The sequence below is a fragment of the Marmota monax genome, unplaced genomic scaffold, assembly GCF_021218885.2.
Source record: "Marmota monax isolate L192 unplaced genomic scaffold, Marmota_monax_Labrador192_F-V1.1 WCK01_AAM20220418_F8-fsc00052, whole genome shotgun sequence".
In the NCBI taxonomy this organism is placed as follows: domain Eukaryota; kingdom Metazoa; phylum Chordata; class Mammalia; order Rodentia; family Sciuridae; genus Marmota; species Marmota monax.
This window is the reverse complement of record NW_026693473.1, coordinates 4,186,657-4,206,792: the sequence shown is the minus strand read 5'-3', so window position 1 is coordinate 4,206,792 and position 20,136 is coordinate 4,186,657. Positions and strand designations below refer to the sequence as shown.

At 48.1% G+C, this 20,136-nt stretch overlaps 1 protein-coding gene across 2 annotated transcripts in view; it reads right to left on the bottom strand.

Annotated features, from left to right (window-relative positions):
* The window catches only part of Pdia5 (protein disulfide isomerase family A member 5), a 90,079-nt gene that overhangs the window by 50,536 nt on the left and 19,407 nt on the right, over positions 1-20,136 (bottom strand). For both annotated transcript variants that reach the window (XM_046457879.1, XM_046457880.1), the window contains exons 2-6: positions 16,933-17,059; positions 14,525-14,612; positions 4,786-4,869; positions 4,485-4,530; positions 476-568 (exon numbers count right to left, since the gene is read on the bottom strand). In XM_046457879.1, coding sequence (XP_046313835.1) covers positions 476-568; positions 4,485-4,530; positions 4,786-4,869; positions 14,525-14,612; positions 16,933-17,059 — 438 coding nt within the window. The remainder of the gene's footprint in view (positions 1-475; positions 569-4,484; positions 4,531-4,785; positions 4,870-14,524; positions 14,613-16,932; positions 17,060-20,136) is intronic.

Below are 20,136 nucleotides of genomic sequence, written 5' to 3'. Positions count from 1 at the left end.
CCTAAATCAGATTATTTATTCTCATATTATTCTTTAAAAGAGAAAAACAATCCACTTTAAAAAACAAGTCAAAAAAATGCAAAACCAAGCCCAGCAACATCTAGATGATATAACAAGAGGATATGTATTCATTCATTTAATTATTTTTATGAGCTGTTAACAATCAGACCCTGAGCCTCCCAGGCTAGGCAAGCACTCTATCACTCAGCTACACACCCATTAGGGGGATATTTGAAATAATATTCTTGAAAAGAAAATAAAACATGTTAAAATAAATTAAATAAGGTGTTGAAAGATGGAGAAAGTGCTCAGGCAGTCAACCTGTAACTTGTTGATTATATCACAAAGCTGAGAAGGGGAATCGAACATTAGGGTCCTGGTCCAGTTCCCCTTTCTCAGCTCCTCGGCTCAGCTCCTTTGGAGGCCAGGTACCGGGGAAACTGCACCAAATCAGAACTGAAGCAGAATAGATTACCTTTTCACTATCAATGTGAACAACATCTTTGGCTCCAGGATCTTCCTCCCACAGTGGAGGCCCTTTTGGATCCTTCAGAAAGGCCACTATGGACTGAGGAGAACAAAGAGAAAAAAATGTGTTTTAGCCAGGAAAAGAGGGAGGTGGGGAAATAGGGAACTGCCCTGTTTCCCTGCCTGGAGTCCCAGGTACATGCAGTGCAGAGCTTGGGACTGTATGTGGCATATGCATGAAGGGTGAGCTATTTCCTTTGTCTGCTGACATCATTGCTAAGTACCCCCAAATGCTAAGTGCCCCTAAGCACCTCCATCACTCCCACCAGGCATTGTCAAGCACATGACACCTTCCTGTTCAGCTGATCCATACTTAATTATGCATTTTCATGGAAAAAAAATAGAAATTTCAGACAATGAGCCAACTTATTCAAACCAGAGACACACTAGTGTTTCTACTAAATCTTACCTCCTTCAAGAAGCCTTTCCAATTAACTGAATAAAGGTCTCTAGCCTTGTCCCAAGTAGATACTTCTGCATTTCTGCAGTCACTTAAACCATCAATCCCATAAGCAAATAAACACATTTACTTATTACCTGCTTGCTATTTCTAAATTGGTTGTGGAATAGGTTGGATCCTGACTATCCTCTGCTGAGTCGATCAATGGTCCCAGCCTGGGAAGCCCTCAGGGCAGGGTGCTTAACAATATGGCCAGAAGCCCTGCTATATTTCTCTCCCTGCAGACCCTCCTTCTAGACCAATGGGAATAAGGCTAAATAGCTTAGCTGGCCTTTGACATGTGGACCACTGACCCCGATCTCCCCTCCTTCTGGGGAAGGTATCTGAGGGGCAGAGAAGAGGAGCACTGTCCTCCTGCTGCCCTCCCCGCCCCACCTGCAGCGCTTTGCTGGTGTGGACAGATGTGGCATTCTCTTTCCCTTCAGACGGTCACTCTGGGAAATGACTCTCAGTCTATGAGAACCAGGAAAGATCTGCCAGAGACCAGTCACACCTCCACCCTTCCCACCCTGGAGAGAGTTGCTGGCTTGTGTCAACACCCCAGGCTCTCCGAGTCCACAGTTTGATAAAGGAAAACCCTGTTACTTCAGTCAACTTTGAACAAGCTCCAATGAGCAGATAGATGTTAAACCAGGGTGTGTGTGTGGAGGGGGTGGGGTGCTAGGGTCTGTGTGCACATGCACATGTGTTTTGGGAGGGAGGGGTCTGAGGTGAGAAAACACCCCTTTAATGAGATGCATTCAGCCCATCTGCTGGTCACACATAAAGAGGACCTCGGCAAGGCTTACCATTTCTGCAACCTCCGATGCGGAAAGAACTACTAGGGGAGAATGGGAGACTGCCAAGCCTCTGTAGGGTCTCATTCAGGTAGCACTTCTGAATGAAGTGCTGTTCAAATGAAAACTGTGAAGTACTTCCTGGCAAGGGAAGAACAGCCATTTCTGCCACAGTAAAAGGCAGATCTGTCCTTTCACAGTCCCTTGTCAATGCTTCACCGTGACAAAATGAGCCAAAGTGGAACTGGCAGCACCTTCCTGAAGCCCACACTCACCCACAGCTGCATAGGTGCCTGCCCACGTGGCATGTGAGGAAGATGCTAGTGGGTGCCCACCAGCCTGCTGTTCCAGAAATACCTGGTGTAGGTGTCCTCAATCTAGGGTGCACTATGGACGTCAGGAGTGTGGAAAGCCCCAACTCACCAAGCTCAGCTATGCACTATATGCACAGAATTTCTGTGCATATAGAGCAATGATTGTCAGTGTGCAATGACTGTCAGTGGGATCAGGAACCTATAATGGGTTGGGAGCTGCTCTGGGGGACTCCTGTCCCCACACCCTGCATGAGCTAAGCTTATGTTAGCACAACTTCCTCACCCCACCCCTTCCTCATGAAGAAACAGAGACAATGTCAATGGAAAAAGAAATGGCCTCTTTTAATATAACAACTGCAATAGTCACATTTGTGACCTTCTGGTTTTCAGGGGAGATTATTTCCATTTAACAGAAGTGAACAATCCCATCCACAGGTTCTCTCCCGCTGGTTTACCTGAATGAGATCCTGGTGGAAAGATCTGCAAGGAGCAGCACCAGGGAGTCCACCCTAGGTGCTCAGAATCTCTGGGAAATTGTCCAAAAGCTGCACTTGGCCTTCAGGACATATTCATGGCTGAGGGCATAGTTCAGAACTATAACACCTTTGGAGAAGGTCATCAGAGGGTCATCTGAATCTAGGCTCCCAGGCATCTCAGGTCCTTACCACTTACATATAAGGACCTCGGTCGATACAAGCCGACAAGCAGAAGTTCCTTTTTTGAGTTTCTTGCTATTTGCAAGTGGGAAGATGTAATATGCCCTCATTTATATGGCCTCTGACTTCCTTAGGGGTCACAGCACAGTTCCTCTGACAGGCCCGGGCCCAACCATGCGGATGACAACAATAACAGCCAGAGCATAAGCCTGCAGGCTGTGTGCCACCCTCTCCAGAGGTCCTCCATCTTTCTAGATCAGGGTCCCAGGAATACCCTGAAAGGAAAGCTAATCAGTGACCAAGGCAGGCTTTGATCTCAGCTGCTCAAGCAGAAGAGGCAGAAGTGGTCAGGTAGTCACAGAGAACTTTATGTCACTGTCCCTACACCCTGGAGAACTCTAGGGACTCTGTCCCAGTCCCTCTCAGCCATATGGACTTTAGGATCCTGGGACTATGGGTGCCCACTATGTCAGAAATCAAAGACTTTGACCCTGTACAAGGCTCAGCCCACTGTTCCAGCTCACTGATGCAGAAATCAAGAGGATGGGTGAGGAAGCTACTCCCCCCACAGGAATGGAACAAAGGCCAAGACTCTGTCCCCTCCATCACTCAGTGGCAAATTGGGACCCCTTAGGCTTCTTGCTACATTCATGATATATAGTTCTGAATGGCCACTACTCCCTGATCTATGATCCCAGGGCAGATTCCTCAGAGGCCCACCTGATTACAAAACAACAAGCCAGCTTCTCTTTTCAATGCATAAGCAATTCCCCCTCCCACCCCGGGGGAGCATGACTTCTCTCCAAGGACTGATAGCAATCAGCCCCTACAGAGGGTGAAAGCCACACAGTAACCTAACCAAAAGGACAAATTGTGAGCAGATAAACAAGAAGCAACTTGAAGGGTCAGGGGTGGGAGACAGAGGGAGAGAGGGAAGGACAGCTACACAGACAGACAGACAGACAGGAAAGGATGGAAGGAGGCAGATGGAGAAAGGGAGATGACAGCCTGACAGGGTCCAACCCAGTCTGAGATTCAGGAGAGTTAGAGAAACTGAGCTTAGCCCAGGCTGGTGCCAGAGGAAACGCAAGGCCCAGGCAAGGCAGGGGAGCAGCATCCGGATCAGAAATGAAAGGAGACAGGACTGAGGAAGAAGATGCCGGAGCTGAAGGAGAAGGGCTGAGGGCTGGGCAGCCACTCTACATTAAGGGGACGGCACCTGTACATTAAGGATCTCATTTATTTTCATCTATGCTTTTCCATCTACATTTAGATTGGACTGGTAGCAGAGAACACTTCAGTGACATCCAAATCTCATCTGGAACAAGCCATATCAGCCCAAAGTTACCATCAGCTCAAGTTACCTAATGCCAAGTTATCCATGCTAACCTGGGCACACCACACGACCCCTTTGGCAATGGGTGTCCACTATGGGCACCACCACAGAGACGGGGAGATGGCTTTGAAGTCACAAAGTCCTGAGGAGCGGAGAGGCATGACATCACACCTGCCTCACCCGAAAACTCCTAGAAGTTTGTCAACCTCTCTGCGAGGCTGGGTTTTCCCCTTGTGTTAACAATTACAAACTTTTCCAGAAATTCTGTTCACACGGGATCTAGAGATGAGGATCCTCAGGTCTTTCGGAAGAGCCATTGTGCAATCTGCCCTTCCTTCTCTCACAGGGAAACCGCCAGACTCTGGGCATCCATTCAGGCTCTACCCCTGCTGAGAGCGAGGCAAGTGAATTTACCTTAAATGTCACAGCTCGGTTATATTCAGTATGAAATGCACCATCCCTGTCAAATGAGAAAAAGGTGTTAACTTTAAGGATGGTTGTAAAGATGCATACCTTTGGTTTTCTAAAGCATCTTAATAAGACTCAGCTACGGAACACAGTTCAGGATTTTTTTCTTTTAAGAAATAAATATAAACACAGGGAAAAAATCATTCTGCAATAAAATTAATCTAACTAAAAATTGCTGTTCTCTGTGAATACCAATGAAAGCTTTCAGCAGTTACTTGGAAATTGGAATTGTCTCCCATGTACTTACTGGTAATGGAATAATTCAACCTTTTTGTCCTTCGGGCTGAGGTCAACTTTCATCTTCTTGCACAATTTTCTGCTCTCTGTGTCACTGAAAGACACAAATGTCGGGAACCATTTGTTACCTGAAGTCTTCACTTAGGTGCTGACAGCAAAATCTGCTGGTGGCCTTAGAAATAAGCCTGGTAACCTGGAATTCTCAGTAGTAGATGAGAAGTCAAAAGTGGGTTCTTAGAGAGTTAGGGAAAGAACACCCATCAGGATGCAGTCTGATCAAGAGAGACGGGGACAAGCAGACAGGAGTATCACTTCTCCTAAGTGGCCACACGAATGGGTCCAGACAGAGAAAGTGTCTGGAAGCTGAGCAGGTAGATGGCACACTGTGGTAAGAAAAGTAATCCATTCCTAAGCCAGCTCTGGTGGCAGGCACGTGTAGTGCCAGCTACTTGAGGCAGAAGGATCCCTTAAGTCATACTGGGGAACATAGTAAGACCCTGCCTCAAGAAAAGGAGAGAGAAAGAGAGAAGGAGAAGGAGAAGAAGAGGAGCAGCATCAAGAGCAGCAGCAGCAGGCAGAAGAGGAGGGAAGAAAAAACAGAAAGAAAACCCCATTCCGGGTTGCTTATAAGATTCACCTGGAAGAATGGGAATAGCTAGGATGGTGGAAGGAGACGATCATCGTTATACAAAATTCATGTATGAAGATGTAAATTTGGTGTCGACATACCTTATATGCAAACAGAGATTTGATAAATTGTGGTATAAAGGTGTATTAAGAATTGTAATGCAAAAAAATCATGAATGTAAAGCACTCCTCTATTGTGATGTATATAAGAAATAAAAACAAAAACACACAACCAAAAAAAAAAAAGATTCACCTGGGAAACTTTAAACCATACTAATTCCTGATCCTCCCAGACCGTTACTTCAGGATTGGTGGGGTTGAGGCCCAAGCAAGATTTTGTTTTCAAAGTTCTAACGTGTGTCATCTGTTACAGACTATCTGACCCATAAAAGAGGAAAATTCCCTACTTTATTGAAGAACTGATGAATTTGATCAGATACTGACAAAAGCCAGAGGAGGAAGGGGAGCATTGGTGAAAGGAGCCCCTTCCTTGGCCTCTGAGACATTACACTTCCAATTCTTCTAACCAGAAATGTCTATCAGTGGTTGCTCATGGTTTACAGAGTGCTCATGCATGACCTCATTTAATCTTGGTCCTTTCTGCTAGACAAACGGACCTCCAAGTATGGTCCCTGGACCAGCATCACTCATTAGAAATGCAAAATCTCAGCCCCATCCCAAACCACTGAATCAAAAACTCTCGGGGTATTCGAGCAACTGTTTTAATAAGCCTTCCAGGCAATCATGATGCATGCTCAAGTTTGGGAACCACTGTGTGAGACTACTGTCTGGCAGTGGCTCTTTCTCCTCGTCCCCACCTCCCTACATCAGCCCCTCAGAGCCGGACCTGCTCTCACCATCCTCTCTGCATTCAGCCAAGCTCCCCATCAGCCCGCCTAAGACAGCCCATCAGGGTGCATGTGCAGAGACCTGCTTGCTATGTCAGGCCATTTCTCCAGATCTGGACGGACATGGTGAGAGCATCTAGGTCATTTAATACCCACTAGATACCAATGACCACTCTCTTCTACCAAGTACACAGCCACCTGCAGGAAGTCCCTTCTTTCCTCACCTGTTTACATACCTTTCTCCCTCTATAGCCATCAGCTTCGCGCAGCTGTGCACGAGCCTCAGAACAGATGGACTCATTAAATCACTCAGCTCAATTGTAACAGCAACACTCATCGATGGACAAGCAAAATTGCAGGACATCAATGTAAGTGTAAAGATGTAATTTGCAAGTCAAGAAGAGTATCTCCATAGACAGAACGTGTGGGTCAGGGGAGATGTGCCCCTACCCACCCAGGGCCCGGGCTTCCCTCCCCACTAGCCCAGCTGTCTAGCCACCTCTGCGGCCATGATGGCTTCCAGCTGCGGACATGCAAACAGTGGGAACTCAAGAAATGCATAATGCATTGAAGGGAAGAAAGGGTAATGACATCGCAATGGCTCCTCCCTAATGTAGCGAAGATCTTATGAGAGTCAGCAAGAAGAGATAAGCTGCAGGTGAGGAGGAGAGTGGGGGATGGGGTGGGGATGGTACACAGTAGAAGGAAGGCCCCAGCATCAGGTCGATGAATACTTTCTCATCCTAAAGCCCTATGAGGACTCCACACATGCCTCTTCCAACACGAGCTATTTTGGTTTGGGTTTGTCTGTCCTCCAGGGCTCCAGACTCTGTTGTAAAGCTACGCTAATAAGTGGCAGGTTTGTTTGAGAGCAACCCAAAGCAAATCTGGTGCCCTTCCCCTGCCTGAGTTAACTCTATTTGGGATACTCATAACCACTGGCCTGCACCCTCCTTCTCAGGCTTTGTTGTCCTGTGCTCAACTGTTCCTGTGACCACCAACCATACACTCAGTTGCAACAACAGACAGCACCTGGGGCAAGAACCAAGCCCCAGCCCCAGCCCCAGCCTGGCAGCCAGCAGGAGCACAGCAGGGGCCTGTGACCCTCACAAGGCAGAGGGAAGGATGACAGGGCTCAGGTCATTCCTACCCCAAATCTCTGCCCATCTGCCAAAACCTGTACCACGGAAAAGTCCTGATGCTGCAACCTCAGATCCCCTGCAGGCCCAGAACATGCTTAAGAACAAGGCTCCAAATTAACCATGTGGCTGGTGGAGCTGGGGGCACAGAGGCACCCTGGTCAGTATGGCCCGAGGTCTGGCCCAGACTGCAGCAACAGGCCTTCATTACAGTTAAGTTAATCACCCATCTGTGCCCCAGGATTCCTTGTGGCAGACTCTATACACCCTCTTCCTTAGGCTATGTGACACTCCCAAGAATTCTCTCCCCTTCTCTACCCTCTGAACACACACTCCTTCTGTCAGAGGGGTAGGTAAGGAGGTGGCCTCCTGTCCTGACAGTACACATCTGACACAGACCTGAGAGCTTCAGCCACCCACTGGATCCAGCATGCCCACCTTCCCTTCCCCTGCACTGCATTTTCAACATCTGATTGCCTGTCCACTGACTGTCCCCATTCCACACGTTAGCTCCCTGAAGGCAAAGGATGGGTTTTGTTCACACCTCCTTCCCCAAGGTCACTCTGGCACCTGGCACACAATAGGCACTATAAATAAGCTCACTGTGGGGGAAGGGGTGGTGGAGCAGAATCAATGATGTCTTGGAGCTGCTGGGCTGAGGTCCTGCACATCAGGCTTTCTGGGCTGTGTGCTGGGCCCCAGGAATCCTGCCAGGTGACAATTCCTAATGGGGTACTCTCAGCCCTGCTCCCCTCCGCCTAATCCTGTCTCTTAGAGTGTCTAAGTGTGCACGTGAACATGTACTAATTGTGCAGCACAGACAATAAAATTCGTAAGAGTTCAAGAAGGGGAGAAAATTACCCAAGCTCCGGGACTTAAAAGGATCTGGGTTGATAGATTAAGTACAATTAATTGATCTACTGCCTCCCTTCTTCCCTGCCTCCGCCAGCCTGTGGCTGAGACTCTAGGGGGAAAAGGAGACAAAGGCAGACAGCAGGGAAATGAGCTGCTTTGCCCGAGTCATGGAGTGACCCTGGTCCTTGGCCCCTGTCCTGCAGGAACCAGCCATCAGTCTGCCCACTCACTCACCTACTGTTCCAGGGAGCAAGACATCAAGGTCACTGATCTGCTATAACCCATCCCTCCCCCACTCACTTGGATCTTCTCTGAGGAAAATGAGGAAGGAAAGATGAGAGCTCTGTCCACACCTCTCCCGCTCGGTACATTAGCACAGCATTGTCATATGGAGCTGCTGCAGGTGGCTGGCTGATAGTCTGGGTGGCTGCTGCAGGTGTGTGATGCTGTGCTGATTTGATCTTCACGTGTGATGATAATTATCCAAGAGCCTGGTGACATACACTTCTAGGAGTCAGACCCGGAGATGACAGGTGGGGGTGAGAGGAAGAAGAAAGAGAACAAGGTGCTGGAGGCTAAGAAGAGGAGGTATTAGGTCTCCTCTGAGTTGCAGCCTAAGTCCCAAAAACTTCCCTGAAGGGAAGCCAGCTGTAATGGTGGCTTCTAGATCTGACTCTGTCACCTTGGAGGAGGCTCTTGATTTCTTGAATTGCAAAACCCAGGCATTGTCCATGTGAGCTGAATGGAGCTTCTGATCCCTCTACCAGGTCAACTAACACTACAGGATCAAGACAAGCTGCCTTACATTCTGACACATGAACGAGGAGCCAGGACCCAGGACAGAATATAGAGACTCAAAAAAAAAAAAAAAAAAAAAAAATCAGAACTCCTGTTATCTCTCTCCTCGCCCCACTGGATCCTCCCTCCACTGTGGTCTGCATTTTTACGTCCACAGCATAGCATACCACGTTCAGTCTCCTGATGGGATAGAAAAGCAAGGTTGAAGGGCTGGGGATGTGGCTCAAGCGGTAATGTCTGTCTGTCTGTCTGTCTGTCTGTCTCTCTCTCTCTCTCTCTTCTCCTCTAAAAAAAAGAACTAGAATTAAAAAAAAAAGAAAAGAAAAGCAAGGTTGAAAACCAGTGGGCAAGGCCTGCAGTTGTCTGGCATGAACTCTGCTTTTAGCTACCTCGGCTTCCCTGAGTTCCATTTCCCCATCAGTCAAAGAAGGGTAAATCTTTTCCTTCCATCTGCCATGGCAGGATTCCAAGCAGATGGACCTGTGATCCCCTTGAGATGAGGAGAAGATAAAATGTGGGTAGCACCTCACTTCAGAGACAGGAAGGGCACAGGGTTAAAGCAGAGAGCAGCAGATACTGAGAGTGACTGCTTGGAGCCAAGCAGCCAGGACAATAGGAAGGAATGTGGCTGGGGAGTAGGAGGCAGGGACAGTGAGAGAACAGTCCTGGAACAGCTGGACCTTGAACTTGGACAGACTGCAGTGCCACACAGCACTCTTTGAAGGGGCTCAATAACAGCAACCCTCTCCGACTGGCTGTTCTCCTTGGTACCTACCTCGGCCAGGTAGGTAATACAGCATGAGGGAGGCCCTGCAGTCAGTAAGTGATGGCGAGGAAAGAGAAGGGCGAGGCTTCAACTCCACAGACGCCCCTCCCCACCTGCCTGCTCAGGCCAGTGATTCTGACGCTCTGCTTCTTAGAAGGGACATGTCACCCTAAGTGCATGTCCAAGTGCCAGAAGGAATTTGAAGTCACAATCTGGCACTTCTGGGAGTCTATTTTATGGTTTTTTCCCAGGGTAAATGATGTTTGTCATGCTTGTATATAAAGGGACAAAGGCTAAACACAAATAATTTTCAGAAGAAAATGTAAGACTTCAAAATAATGTTACACCTGCCTTGGCAGGCCTCTCATCTTGCATCGGGGGAGTCAACACTCTTTCAGGGAAACCAAGCAGATGGGAGGAGAGCAAGGTAGAACGAAAATGTGGTTAGGCTATGATCTTAAACTCCTAGGGAAAGAAAGCGGCATGCACCCGACGGGACAGTCTCACCCAGCAGGGCAGCCTCAGGAACCAGCGCACCAGGCTCAGCGACAGCAGCTGGCTTCAGCTCAACTTCCTGAGAGCAGCACCACACACCAAGGCCCAGCCCCAGGCTGGCAAGGCACAAGGGATGACCAACTCCCTCACGCACAACCCACGTAGCTGCACAACTACCACCAGTCCAACCAAGCCTGGCTGCGGAGGTCAGGGCTGGGAGGTAGAGGGAGGGGGAAGGAGAGCTGTCACACCCTTGGACAGAAGCCATGCTCTCTGCTGACATCTCACAGCACAAGTGACAACGCCTGGGATCAGGGAGAAACCAAACAGAAGGGCACGCGTGTGACTGCAGGTGCATAAGCGGAAGAGCAAGGAAAGAGCCAGAAGAACCAGAAAAAGGGGGAAAAGAGAGCTCCCCACTGAGGAGAAAAGAGGCCAAAAGAATGGGAGAAGTAGGGACCCAGCCCCTCTCTGGGAAGAAACATCAGAAACTTAGTAAGAGGAGAGGAAAACAGGGGTGGGGACAGAAGATAGCACCTCAGGGAGAAGGAGAGGGGTCACGCACAACAGGGAGAGACACAAAAAAAGACCCCCAGGCAGACACTGGAAGCACATGCCCCTGCATACTTGCACATGCACATCAAGCCTGGCAGCTTCTGGCATTTCCTGAACCAGGCTAATTTAGGGAGGAGAGCAACTTGGAAGAATCTACTCCACATTTCACGGAAGATTAAGCTGAAGCCCAGAGAAAGGTGGTGATTTGCCAAAGGTCCTGCAGCTATTTGTGAACAACCTAGACTTAGAGCCAGGATTCCTGTCCTACAAATTCTGCTATACCCCATACTTCATAAGCGGCACAGCAAACACCCCACAGGCTGTGGCTGACTCCCATGCCCAATACCTTCTTGGGCACACTCCACAGAACCAAGCAACTTCACTCAACAAGAAGTTGCTCAACAAATAAAATGTGCTGTCCCATCCAGCTTCTTTCTGATCGATTTTGCCCGGATGAAAACTAACAATAGCAGAATGGCATTTCCCATTTAAACTGCTTCCTAGTCTAGAACATTTACTTACCTGTTCCTTACCACAGACCTGGAAAGAAGACAGATATGTAGCATTGTCACATCCGAGGACAGACTCGGGTTAACTGACTCACTCAAAGTCACAAGACTAGTAAGAAGAGGGGCTGGCCCCGCAACCAGGCTTCCTCCTATTCGAAGGCTGTGCCTTTTATCCCATACACCTGCAAAGACACCTCAACACCACAGCAGCCTCTTCTTTTACCCAGAGGTTCCCTGATCCTCTCACCTGCCCTTCACCTGCTCATTCCTGATATTCCTGGTCACCCCTATCCCAAGCCCTGGCATCCCCAATCTAGCTACCAAGCCTTTGCTGGCAGGGCAGGAGGTGGCAGAGTTGGAGAGGATGACATGGGAACCTCAGCAGGGCCCACTGGAGAGGAGGCGCACTCTGGCTGACCATCTGTTGCTTAAAGGAAACGGGCTAAAGAGAGCAGCGCTGGCTCTGCGCCATCCCTCCCTCCTCTGCAGACAGCAGCAGAAAGCACTCCCAACACCACGTCTGCCCATCCTGGGAACGTCTCATTCACACACTCACAGACACAGACGGAATGCACGTGGGACCACAGTGGTAACTGGCAACCTAGAGCCCCGCCAAGTTAACATGGGAGGCTCCCCTGAGGATTTATAGGGCAAGTTTAGAAGTCTGGAGCAGGAGTGGCTAAACAGAAGGGCAGAAGCCAACTCAGGCCTTTGGGATCTCCTTGTCTCACAACAGTCCCTGAGACCTGCCACCCAAAGTGACCCGCAGGAACCAGAGCTGTCCCTTGAGTTGCTTGGGTATATTCAGGTGTACTTTGACTCTAATTTCAAAGTCAGATCCAGATATTCCGGCTCCCAACATGATCCATGTAAGTGCCATAATCCACCTACTTATCTACACTAGTTTAATGCTATTTAACATTTCGGTGTGTACTTCCTCTCATGGAGACAAATTGAATAAACTGAGAAGCAACTATGTGGAACATTCTATCCTTTTCTATACGGTGCCTCTTTTAAGCTCTCACATCAGATTCGCAGGATTTTCTCACTGGCATTTTTACTGGCCCTAGACATCAGGACTCCAAACTTTAGTCCTGAGCTCTGATCCTCCACATCATCTTCACGTTCTGGCCCTGACCCCATCATTTAGTTGGATGTTCTTCAGCCCATTTAGGGACCACAGCAGGCCTTTTGCCCCAAAGGGAGTGCCTGAAAGCCATAAGGGCTTCAGCCCCCATTGGAACTTCATCTCTTCTGGGCAGCTTTCCTTGGCCTTCCCAGGAAGCATTAAGTGACCACCCCTCTGCATATAGAGCCTCTGTTTACAGGTCCTCCACCTGGCAGTGTATCAGCCTCCTCCCTGCACAGCAGGCTCCCCGAGGGCGCTGCTGCTCATCTGTGCATTCTCAAAGCACATAGTAGGTGCTCAGTAACAGCTTACAAACAGGTCCAGGTGAAAAGAGCGGCAAAATCAAAGCTCTTCTGCCCATTCCTGCCACTGATAAGCCTCTTAGGAACTCTGCACAATAGAGCTCTGTCAGCTTAGCAGAACTATTGTCATCTTCAGATGATAGGGAAATTCTAAAGTGGCTTGCCCCTTCAATAGGCTTTGTTACTTTGCCAGTCATGCAGAACACTGCTGGTAAAATGTGGGAGACAGACACCTGGAAGACAGTACCACTTTCAGACCAGCTATGAACTAGAATCGACTAGCAGCTAAGATCTCACCAGCCACATAGAGAGCAGTCTGTTCTGTTCAGCTAGTGTGGGATCAAATGTGGGGTTGTGAGGTCAGGTGCATGCACACGTACTCAAACTCACACTCACACACTACTTGGCTAAGATGTATTCTCCTGGGCTTGTTCAGTGCTTTGTTAAAATATGAATATCCTTCAATTCTCTCTAATTGTGGGTGGAATAAGCCCGAGGCCATCAACTTATAAAACTTCACTTGCAAAACAGTCATTTAGAACTCAGATCGAAATCAGAAAAGGATTATACTGAAGTGGGTCCCATAAAAGCTCACTTAAACTGCAGGGTAGTGGCAGGCTTGTTTCTCAGGCAAGAATGGCTATATTAAGGGCTAAAAAAAACCTTTCCAGGCCAGACCCATTGCAGGAGTCCAAGCCCAGGCCCAGTTATATAGAGCAGCCCACCTCACCACCTTTGCTGTGGGCAGCAGAGACGTTTAGTGGGAAGGCCTGGGCTGGAGGTAAAGTGTGTGGTTCTTGCTTAAAAAAGCCTCTCTGCAGCCCCCTCTATAAAACAAGGACCCCTCTGCACCCATCTCCCTCTAGGAATACAAAATAAAGCAACAGAAGAATGAATGGATAAAGAGAATTTGAGATATATATATATATATATATATATATATATATATATAAATTATTACCCCAAAAGAATAATAACTTTATTATATTTGCCAGTAAAGGGATGGAACTAGAGACTATCATGCTAAAAGAAATAAGCCAGTCCTGAAAAATCTAAGGGTGAACATCTTCTCTGCTATGCAGAAGCTAATCCACAATAAGGCGGGGAGGAATAAAAAAACAAATAGAAGATAGGTGGGGTAGACAAAGGGGAATAAAGGGAAGGAATGGGGGAATGGAATAAAGAAAATTAATGGAACAAATCAGATATAATATTCCTATGTACATAAATAAATATACCATAGTGAATCTTACCATCATGTACATCCTCCAGAAATTAATTTAAAAAAATAACTATAGGTAAATGTAGAAAGATCAGTAGAGTAGAAGAAAGGGGCCGGGGGCAGAGGAAGGGAAGGGGAAGAACTGGGGACTGAATTAGAACAAAATATATTCCGTGTTTTTGTAATTGTGTTCCAAAATAGATTCTACTGTCATATATAACTAGAAAGAACCAATAAAAAATAAGAATAATTTAAAAAAAAAAAAAAAGAAAAAGAAAACGTAATAGAAAGTGAAAGCTCTGGGAAATGAGAAGGAAAGGAGGGGACTGGGAAGAAAGGGAAGGACCGCCAGACCTCCCCTCTCCAGGGCAGGGTTAATCTCCATAGAACCTGCCATCTTCTCTCCCAGAGTATTAACCAAAGGACAATTCTGTCCCAACCACCAAAGCTCTCACGCTCCCACATGCCCCCCCAGTCATTGTGCCCTCTGCTTCCAGGACGTACCCACAGTCCACCCAGCAGATGGTGCCTTGTCCTTTCACTGCCTGGGCCACAGTGGACAATAACCTGAGATGATTTTCAGCTGCTGCCTCTGTAAAAAAACAAAACATTAAACATTTGTATCTAGGGGTTCTGGAAGAACAGCAGAAGGGAAAGGCCTCTCATTGGTCCAGTGACAGTCCCTGTGGATCTGGGCAAAGCACCTGGCTACTATTACAGGATGCAGGGTCTTGGGGACCAGCCTCTGTGGCCAGTGTTTGATACCGACACCCTACAGACTTCTGATCACCTTCCCACGTGTATCCCTAGTCAGCAAGCTCACTCAAAAGGCCCGCCAGGCAGATGCAGGCAGGGAGAGCAATCTGTTGCCTCTTACACCAAAACCCAACCGATATGTCCCAAAGCCAAGCAGAAATGATGTCTGAATTATAAGCCTCCGCGGATCTTCTCTTCCAGTGTGGATAATGGTAGCTGTTTGTAGATACAAAAAAAAAAAAAGCTGATCCTTTCAGACACCAATAAAAAGCATCATGCAAGAAATACTCCTGAGCCTTCAGAGGAGGCCCTCCCAGGAAGCCATGGCCAGGCAGGAGGAGGGCAAGCCACTCCTAAAGTGCAGGCAGGGGTGAGGCAATAAAGGACAGCAATACAGAAGTACCCCACCACCTGTCCCAACCCTGCCTTTCAGTCACAGAAAGGGAGGGAAGAAAAAATTCAGCTTCTCTGATGCTCAGAAAACCCACTGGGGTCACAAGACTTGTGTGACAGGTGTGGGCAAGGGGGCAGGGGGCTGAGATAACTGCCCAGGCTTCACCCCCAGCACTCCAAAGCAGGAAGGAGACTGGAAAGTCAGCAGCACTGGGAGCTCTACCGTCAGGAAACTGAGGCAAGGCTAGGCCAGGGGCAGAGACGAGAGCTCAGGCCCGACATACCCCACTCTCACGCTTGCTGTAAAAGGCCCTGTCTGTGCCTTACACTGATCTCAAAGTCCTCTGTCACTGCAGCATTAACCAATTTCTTCCTATCCTCCATCAGAGGACACCAGAAGCAGAGGCAACTTAAGGGTCCAGCTCTGCCACCCCTAGAAAGGAGACCTCAGGCAAGTCAGTTACTCCCTGTTAGCTCCAAGGACCTCAACTGTAAACTGGTTGCTATCAGACAGAGTGCACAACCTCCCCTGTGGCAAGGAAGCGAATGAAATTGTCTCATAAAAGTACTGTGTGTGTCATAAAAGCACCTTGTATCCTGAGAAGGAGCCGAGCATCCTTCTTCACTGACAACCAACCCAGCTCCAGGAATGTCTAAGGGAGGGAGCCAGGTTTATTCAGAGGCCCGTACCTGGACCTCCAGAGAAACACTGCTTCCTCCCTGCCTCAGTTTCCCCCTTGCCTCAGTTTCCCTGCTATTCCTGATAGCAGAGGAAGGCTCCTCACATTCTAGGCTTCCAAAAGCAAACTCAGGGAGTGTGTGTGCCAGGCCCTTGTAAAAGGAAGGAGCAGCAAGTGGCCACAAGAATGGCCATGTGCCACGGACACTTGGGGAGCACAGGATTCAGGAGGGTCACGCGTCCAAAACATCCATCAGCCGCAAGTGCCAATGATGTCGAGGATGAACTGCCAGGGAGAGCTGTGCCCAGAGCTGGCCAGCTATTGGCTGCTGCTTCTCCGGGAGCACAGAAAACTTGACATCCTCGGGAGCTGCAAAAAAACCCTTCACTCTGCTGGAACAAGATCAACCGTCAGCCATTTGCCCTTCCCAAAGTTGCTGCCAAGAGCCAGGCCAACCTCTCTCTGTGTCCACAGTGCCCTTGCCAGCCTCAAGGTCAGAAGACAGGCAGGCTGTTGCTCCTGCCCCAGTGAAGCTGCCATGCCGAGCTTAGGGCCCACTCCAAAGCCAGTCTTGCATGTCTTGTGTCTGACCCCAGAGGGAGACAGATGGGGACCAGGCAGGGCCAGGGCTGCTGGCCCGGGTGAGTGCCTCCACACTTGGGACTGATTCAGCTGGCAACAGGCAAACTCAGGCAGCTCATCAATAGCTCCAGCAAAACATACCCGGGTGAGGCTCAGCGCTGCCCGTGCAGGAAGCCAGTGTCCATACCACTGTGGTTTACTGTCCTCCCAAGGTAGTGAGGGGCTCCAGAGCACTTTCCCAAGGAGTATTCATAATCAAGAATTGAAATGACCCTCGGGATGCAAAAACAGCTGAATAAATGCCTGTATGTAACTCTGCCTCAATCTTCACTGACACTCTAACATCCCAGGACCCTCCCTCAGTGGCCTTAATCCTAAGGTCTCCCTTACCACCTGTACCCCCACCCATCTTACAGAGCAACAGATTGCTCTTGTGCACTCTATCTGATGGCAACCAGTTTACAGTTTATGGATGATGACAAGATCAGGAGAGACACTCACCAGATTTGGAGTAAAGCACCAGTACGTTATTCCGGGTCCTGAGAATTTTTTTCAAGTCCTTGGGGTCAGAGATCCTCTCAATGAGCGAGGAGACCTTTGTGGAGGATAGCCACGTAGGAAGGACTACCTGTGGATCAAGAAGCCATGGACCATGAGTCCCAGTTCCCAGCCTGGCTCAGGGGAGAATCAGTGCCTAGGTACGTGGCACCAAGAGCACATTTTCCTTCTAAGGAATGAGGTTACCAAACCTTCTCAGGGCACCACCACACCCGCCTCTTCACCTCCAGAGGCACCTCCCAGCCCACTCCCAGTCTCCACCTTGCCCTCCCGCTCCACACACTTTATGAGGCTAGATGGATGGTGTGGGTACACAGGCATACAATGTTATCACCCCAATAGAAAGCTCCTGGGAGGTCAATGTCTGTAACTGTATACATTTCCCAAACGCCACACACTGGTGCCATATGAAAACTCCATCCACTTAGAAGCACTAAGCAGAAAACCACAGAGAATCAAGATCTCCCCTTTGTGTTTGGGATGGGAATGGACGAAAGGTGTTAGTTTTTATCACTCAGCTAACAGATCTCAGCACTGAAAAATATTCCTAGGGAAAAAAAAAATTAAAAAGGACACACAATAAGAAAAATAAGTGAATGAATCCATTAGGTACAAGAGCCAAATTAAAAAAAAAACACACATACACACAAAGGGAGAAAACTAAGGAAAAGAAAGTATCCAAAAAAAAAAAGAAAAAGAAAATGTTGTAATAGGAAGGGTGTGTCTTCAGCTGAGAGAGCCCAGCATCATGAACAAAAAAAGACCCTCACCAAGGTACAGTACTGTGGACAAAGAGGATATCATATAAGCTTCAAAAGGGAAAATGCACCCCAAAAGACAATGAAATGATGCCTTCACAATTCTAAAGGAGCATGATAACCAAATGGAATTCTATAACCAGCCAAACTGTCGTGAGCATAGATTTACTCATGCAGACCAAAGATATCAGATTTGCAAAATTTACCACCAACACACTCTTTCTCAGGAAGCCACTGGGATTCATGCTGTGGCAAAATAAGAAAGGAAAAATGAAACCAACATGGAACCTAGGATCTAGCAGATCAGAGACAAGAAGAATTACCATAATGATGGTGAAGAGATGTCCTGGGACAACAGAGGCTACAGAGCGACCAGTCTGGACTAGAACAAGGTCAGAAATCATAGAGGGATGTGATCAGTAAAAAGGGGCAACTCGAGACTATTTGATGTATTCCACAATACTGAGAAGAGTTTTGATTTCTGTCAGAAAATTTTAAAAACAAAGAATCTGATCAAAATGACACAGCTAATAAGGCCAGCCAGGACATCTGAATCCCAGTCTCTCTGCTCGCCCCCATGCCTCTCAGTCTACGGCTTCTTGGTAGACAGAGGTCTAGAGTTGAGTCTGGGCTCTACCACTCTACAACCAAGATTCCAGGCAACATCACTCAACTTCCAGGGGCCTCATGACTCACATCTGACCTGGGGATAATACCTCCTTCGTGAGACTGCTGTGTGGATGAGATGGGAGGACTTAGTGAACATGCTTTATAATTCATATAAGCTGTCAATATCAGTTACCATAATATATAACACAAATTTCCATCTCAGCAGAGTGGAAGACAGAAAACATGACCATACTCCAGTGCTTCTAAACCATCTACCATTGGGATCCAGAGGTCCTTCTCCCCAGAGTACAACCTTCCAAGAGGAAGACAAGGAATTGGGCTGGGTTGTGGCTTGCCTAGTAAGGCACTAAGTTCAATTCTCAGCACTGCATATAAAAAAATTAATTAAATAAACGTCTATTGACAACTAAAAGGATATTAAAAAAAAAAAGTCGAGGAATTATTTCTCCTTCAGTCTGCCCTGCCCATCCTGCCCAACCTGGACGCAATGCTTGAGGACCCACTGCCCTTGTGCAACCTTAAAAGTGTACCAAAAAGCTCCTCCAACTTGATTAGTATGTGTTATCCAACTGCTCCCAGGGAGCTAATGAACTTCAGTCTAAAATGTCCATAGCTCAATGCACATGGTGATGAGAGAGAAGGAAAAAAAAAAAAATCTGTTTAAAAAACAGATTGCCTTGCTGCTGTTTTTAATCCTCAGATAATCTGACCAGTCAAGAAAAACAACTGCCCTGGCCCAGGACTCTGACCTCTAGGCCAGCCCTTCCTGAGCCTGGCAGGCACCTACTTTTGGAACCTTGGAGAAGGAAAAGGGAAGAGCTGCCCAGGCAGAGGCATGCAGCTGGGCCTCAGGGACAACCATGTCCACACAAGAAACCACAGGAGCCTGTCTCCGGCACAGCTTAGCTTCCTTCCTATAAAACCAGTCAATCCCTCAGGTCATCTGACCAAAGGCCACCTGAGATTAAACAAGCCACTTTCCAGCCAGCCACCAAAGCCTCTAACCCAATGTTTACCATGACACAGTAGAGAATTTAAGCTCCACAGGAAATACACTGAGCAAATTGACTTTGCCTGAAACCTATTACCAGTCATGAAGCTGGGCTAACAGGGAGCACTCCCTGCAGTCTGCCTGCTGGTCTCCATGAAGGGTCTGTCTCCCCACCCTCACCTCCACCGCCATGATTAAGAACTCTAGAGGGCAGGGTCCACGGAAAGCCCTCAGGAAATGTTTGTCCAGCTTAATAAACATGACAAATCACATCCATTAACACACTGACCTGCAGAGGTCTCCTACCAAGAGTAGGTCAGGAAGAAGGCTAGTACATGGCAGGTCTCAGGAGCCCTGGAAGGGACCACAGAACCTGGAAAGACCAACACACAGTGAGGGTCGGGGTTGGAGCCAGTGAAAGAGCAGGGGGCTGGCCTGGGAGTCCATGGTCTGGGCAGGAAGCAGGTGGGAGGATGGCTGGCCAGTTAACAAAGGGGTGCAGGAATGAGTGTGGGACTGTATAGACTCATCAAGCCACTGGGCTGGTGGTATAAAGACCAGCTGGGCAGCTACCCCAGTGGAGAAAAAAGGGTCAATCCAAATGCCATGGAGGGACAAACTACAGATTCAATGACTGCTCACAGGTAAGCGAGGAAGAAAGATGAAAAGCCCAAATGTCTCTGAGGAATCTGGGCTAGGAGACCGGAACCCATAGCTAAAGGTGGGAGAGTGGGAACAGTAGCTGAGGAGGCTTTTCTCTTGGGGTAA